This window comes from Gadus morhua, chromosome 14 (assembly GCF_902167405.1).
Source record: "Gadus morhua chromosome 14, gadMor3.0, whole genome shotgun sequence".
Classification (NCBI taxonomy): Eukaryota; Metazoa; Chordata; class Actinopteri; order Gadiformes; family Gadidae; genus Gadus; species Gadus morhua.
The window spans coordinates 22,790,616-22,795,615 of record NC_044061.1 but is presented as its reverse complement, the minus strand read 5'-3'; the positions used below and the strand labels follow the sequence as shown (position 1 = coordinate 22,795,615).

The 5,000-nt window shown below is 51.0% G+C and overlaps 1 protein-coding gene across 4 annotated transcripts in view; it reads right to left on the bottom strand.

Moving 5' to 3' along the window:
• Window positions 1-5,000, bottom strand: part of gse1b (Gse1 coiled-coil protein b) — a 64,946-nt gene that overhangs the window by 27,526 nt on the left and 32,420 nt on the right. For 3 of the 4 annotated variants that reach the window (XM_030377214.1, XM_030377217.1, XM_030377215.1), the window contains exon 2: window positions 824-1,021. In XM_030377214.1, the coding sequence (XP_030233074.1) occupies window positions 824-1,021 (198 nt within the window). Of the gene's footprint in view, window positions 1-823; window positions 1,022-3,394; window positions 3,607-5,000 lie in introns of those variants that run through there. The other variant, XM_030377216.1, reaches the window with a different exon arrangement.

Genomic DNA, 5,000 nt, shown 5'->3' with positions numbered 1-5,000 from the left:
ACAAAGACAAATGTGTATATATTCCTGGTAAATCTGTCAAATAGAAAGGAATGGGATGGGACTGTGTGTGTGCGCGCGCATGTGTGTGTGTCTGTGCGTACGTGCTCGTGTGTGTGTGTGTAAGCTCTGGGGAGTATAAGTGAGTGTTGTAGGGTCATATGATCCTGTCCCAATTAGAAAAGCTGCCTTTGTAAACTTCTCACCCCGCCACATGACGCTTACATCATATTCATGCTAACAGCGGAGCTCTGAGAGCTGGGAATTCAATCACACGTTTCAAACACGCACGCACACACAAACACGCACGTGCACACACACACACACACACACATACATACACATAACTGGGCCAGCAAGCACGGCTCCTGCTTGTCTCGATATCTCAAGGGATGCTAGGCTAATTCAATCCTGTGTGGATACCACTCCAGTGCTATTAGCAGCCCTGCGCTAAGGGGTGCTAAACCTTTAGCCGTCGGACCACAATGTACCTGTAAATGTGCAAAAGGTACAAGCGACAGCAATGCCCCCGAGACGCCCACCTGAGGCACACATCCACACACAAAGCGCTGCCATTTAAGTGGCTCGCATCCGTCTTAACCCATTAAGGATCTGAAGGTCAAAGATTAAAGGTCAGGGTGGAGAGTCACATGGTCCCAGGGCTTACCTTTGGGGAGAAGCCTGTCCACACAGGTGTTGCCATTAGAGTGTGCGTTTGTGGGCGTTTGTGTGCATTTGTGTGTGTGTGTGCGTGCGTGTGTATTGTGTGCATGTGCATGTGTGTCTGTTTGTCTGTTTGTCTGTGTGTGCGTGTGCGTGCGCTCACCTCGAGGCTCTTCGGCTTGTTTTGCCAGTTTACGGAGGGCTGCAGCGAATCCGGAGTGAGCCGACTGGGCAGCCGGGCTCCCATTGGCTACGATGGAGCCGTTGAGAGGTGAGGGGGTGAGGGGGCTGACCGTTGCCGTGGTACGAGTCGCCGTGGAGATCATTCCTAAAGATGGTGACTTTGGCTCATGGCTCATGCCTGAGGGGAGAAGGGAGGAGCAAAAAAAGGAAATTGATTAGTTATTGATTTATGATCAACGCTGCGTTTAGGGTCACAATAGGCTAGGCCTGTGTTGACTGATCCTACTAATAGTGGGGCCACGGGTGTCAGTACAAACGCACCCTTCAGGATGACCCATTCAACCACTCACATGGCAGGGAAGCATGTAAATAGGATAAGACCCGATTCCTAGAAGTGAGCCCTCAACCGAGCCTTGGGCTGTCTGTCTATGTGTGACAGCTGCACGGCCAGGGATTGGTGGAATGGAGTGTGTGTGTATATTATGGGATGGGGGGGGGGAGGGTCGGTGGTCTATTGGCTGAGGGTCAGAGGTGAGGTGAGGAGGCTGGATCAGTGAGCAGTCTTTCCTGTCTGCCCCAGTTCACAGCGCCCGGCATGCTGGGACCAGGTCACCAGGAGACTAGGCGCACACGCACCCGCACACACACACACACAAACACACACCTCTCTCCACTGATTGGTTGCACGATAATGTGACCAGCAGCAGCATTCAACCAACCAAAATTAGGAACTTACAGTTCTGGATGCTAGGATGCTGGGCTCAAAACATGATTCACACAAATACTGCTCCTGTCATGAGGAAGCATTCCTCTACAACTAAAAAGTGTTTGTTATATTGTTTCAGACAATGTGTGCTTTTATATCATATTACTACATATTAATCATGTTTGTCCGTGTAAACCAAACAAACAAACGACTTGAATCTCTTATGATTTACGACCTGATATTATTTACTTGTTTGTGTATTCGTTGCGTCTCCAGGCTTATATTGACCTTTTAGTAGCTTTAGGGCTAAGAGTACTTCTGCCCTTTGAGTGTGTGTTTATGTTTGTGATTCTGTGTGTGTCTAGCGAAAGGTGACACTTTTACAGTGCGTTGGTCAGTGGAATGCATGAATGACTGAGTGGTCCGCGGTAGCCTTGCTTACTTCAACCCACACACACACACACACAGACATAAATACTCAGGCACACACACATGCTGATGTGAGGTATGACTTCCTGTGTGGAGGGGGCTCTAGGTTCATATGGAATGTTGGTGAAGAAATAGGGGGATTAACGATTCCATTAACACACACACACAGTCACACACACACACACAGTCGCACACACACACACACACACACACACACACACACACACACACACACACGCCCACACACTTTGTTTACATTCCATGTCTATGTCTATCCTCTGGCAGACACACAGTAACCACAATCCCAGACATGCACACGCACACAAGAAGAAGAAACCCACCCACACACGCCGACAGACACACAAGCTGGGAGTGCTCTGTTCTGTTCACTAACAGAATATCAATACTACAATTATACGAGTTGGAATTACATATTGGACTAGCCCAGAGACATTAAAGAGGCCGTTTTCTCTCTCTCTCTCACACACACACACACACACACACACACACACACACACGGACACACATACACACAGAGCTGTGTGTGCGTGCATGTGTAAAACAATGAATAAGTGTGTTCTACCTCAGCATTGCTCTGCCTGACCTTCCAATCGCCCAGTACCCTCTGCGTGAACCCACCGACAATTAATCATGGAATCAACAATGACTACTGTCTTTACACACTCACACCACCGCACAGCCCGCCCCACATTCAGTCTTACACACACACACACACACACACACACTCTAACAGGGCACACACACAGACCCATACCCACATGTGTGCGCACAGCGCATGGAGACACAAACACACACACACACAGAAAGACAAATAACCAATGGTGAAAGAATTGCATATAAGCAAACAGGCCGTCTAAGTATTCATGCCTCGATCCAGCCCAGCACTGAGAGCACACAGACACACACACACACACACACACACACACACACACACACACACACACACACACACACACACACACACCTCTTTAGATAGTCACTGACCATTCAACTGTATGAGAACCAGGAAGTGTTCACACACAAAAGCAGACAGATACGTCCACGGCCAGAGAGATAGAGCACGGCTCAGAGTTCAGAGCTCACCACCTCCGGGGGAGACACACACACCCAGTCCACCGTCCCACACACATGCTCCCCTGCACGCACACACACACGCACACGCAGACCACCAGATTGCGAACGCCAAGAAACACACTGGTATAACCTGAATCATGTACAGATACCTTTTTGAACACATACACTTTAAAACACCCACACACACATTCAAGGCTACACCGACGAAAAACAAACACAAACAATAGAAACAGGTAATCCCGCACACACAGACACGCAAGCATGGCCAGATGACACAGGCGGAGCGAGAGAGAGACGGAAAGCCCGACGGAGGCTCCTTACTGTACAAAGGAGCGGAGCGTCATCAGTCTCCCATGGCTGCGTCTTCCTGCTGAGCCCCGCCCGCCACACAGAGCCCCCACCCAGCAGGACACACCGCATCTTCCTCTCCTCCTCCTGCTGCTCCTCCACCTCCTCTCTCTCTGTCGCTCTCTAGTATCGCCTCTATCTGCCGCCCGAACCTCCCTCTCTCTCCCTCTCCTTCTCCCTCCCCCTCTCTCTCCCTCTCCCTCTCCCCCTCTCTCTCTCTCTCTCCCTCCCTCTCTCTCTCTCCCTTCCTCCCTCTGCCCCTCACCCTGTCGCTCACAAAGAACAGTTTGGAGCTTATCTAACAAAGCAACACACACACACACACACACACACACACACACACACACACACACACACACGCACTCTGCCTATCCGTGTCCTCCTCACTTGCTCGCTCCCCCTCTCTCTCTCTCTCTCTCTCTCTCTGGCTCCCTCACTCACACTCTACTGCTTGGCTCGCTCGCCCTGCCCTTCTCTCTACCTCTCTCTCTCTCTCTATCTATCTCTCTCTGTCTTGCTGGCTCTCTCTCTCCCTCCCTTGATGAGAAAACAGAAATTCTTAGCCCAGCAGCTGCTACGATGTCACATGACGACCTGCCCCCCCCCCCCCGCCCCCAACCTATAATTCCTCAGCCATTTGCAGATAACAGACAGAGGCATGCATGCCCTGCCATGGGGGCACTTAGGTGGGGGAGGGGTCCCGGGGGGAGGAGGAGGGGGAGGAAGAGGAGGAGGAGGCGCTCGAAGGTGGTGTGTGCATCTGTGTGTGTGGATGTGTCATCCACTTCTTCTCTTTTTTTTTTTTCACACAGGGTCGGTCATCAGATCTGACCCCATAGTGGGTGAGCGAGGGCGGGGGTAGATAAACTGTGTCTGTCTGTGTGTTTGTGTGGAAAGAGCGTCAGAGAGGGAGCGAGAGAGCACGAGAGAGAGAGCGCGAGCGAGAGAGCGAGAGAGATCCTGAGAGGGAGACTTGTCCTGGCCTGTGTCAGGCCCTGCAGCACAAGTGAGCTAACCCACCGAGTCGGAATCAATTTCTCTCCCTCTCCTCTCTCCCCCTCCAAGTCTAAAAACTGAAGTGGCATTCGGCAAACACACATCGTTGTCACACACAGAATCACACAACGCAGTATTGTTCGATGTGGTCAGTGTTAAATAGCGAGTCCACTTCCTCCCTGATGTTGTGTCTTCGCTGGGGTGTGAATGAGCAGGTTCTGTAGTCACTTCCTCCACCTGATACTCCTATCCAAACAGTGAGGAGGCCAGCGCAACGAAGAGAGACGATCAAGAGAGAAAGAGACAGCGAGAGAGAGATACAGAGAGACTGGGAGATGAGTTTAGAGGAGGAGTTTTGATGAATTGCGAGAAACTATGAGAGAGAGAGAGAGAGAGAGAGAGAGAGAGAGAGAGAGAGAGAGAGAGAGAGAGAGAGAGAGAGAGAGAGAGAGACCTACTTATGAAGCAAAGCAACATGGTGGCCAGTGGTGTGCCAAGAGCCACTTCTCAACAAAGCTCCTTTCTGTTTCTTAGGCCACGCTCTAGCTCCTCTGAGACAACACGACACACCAGTCCCCTGCCC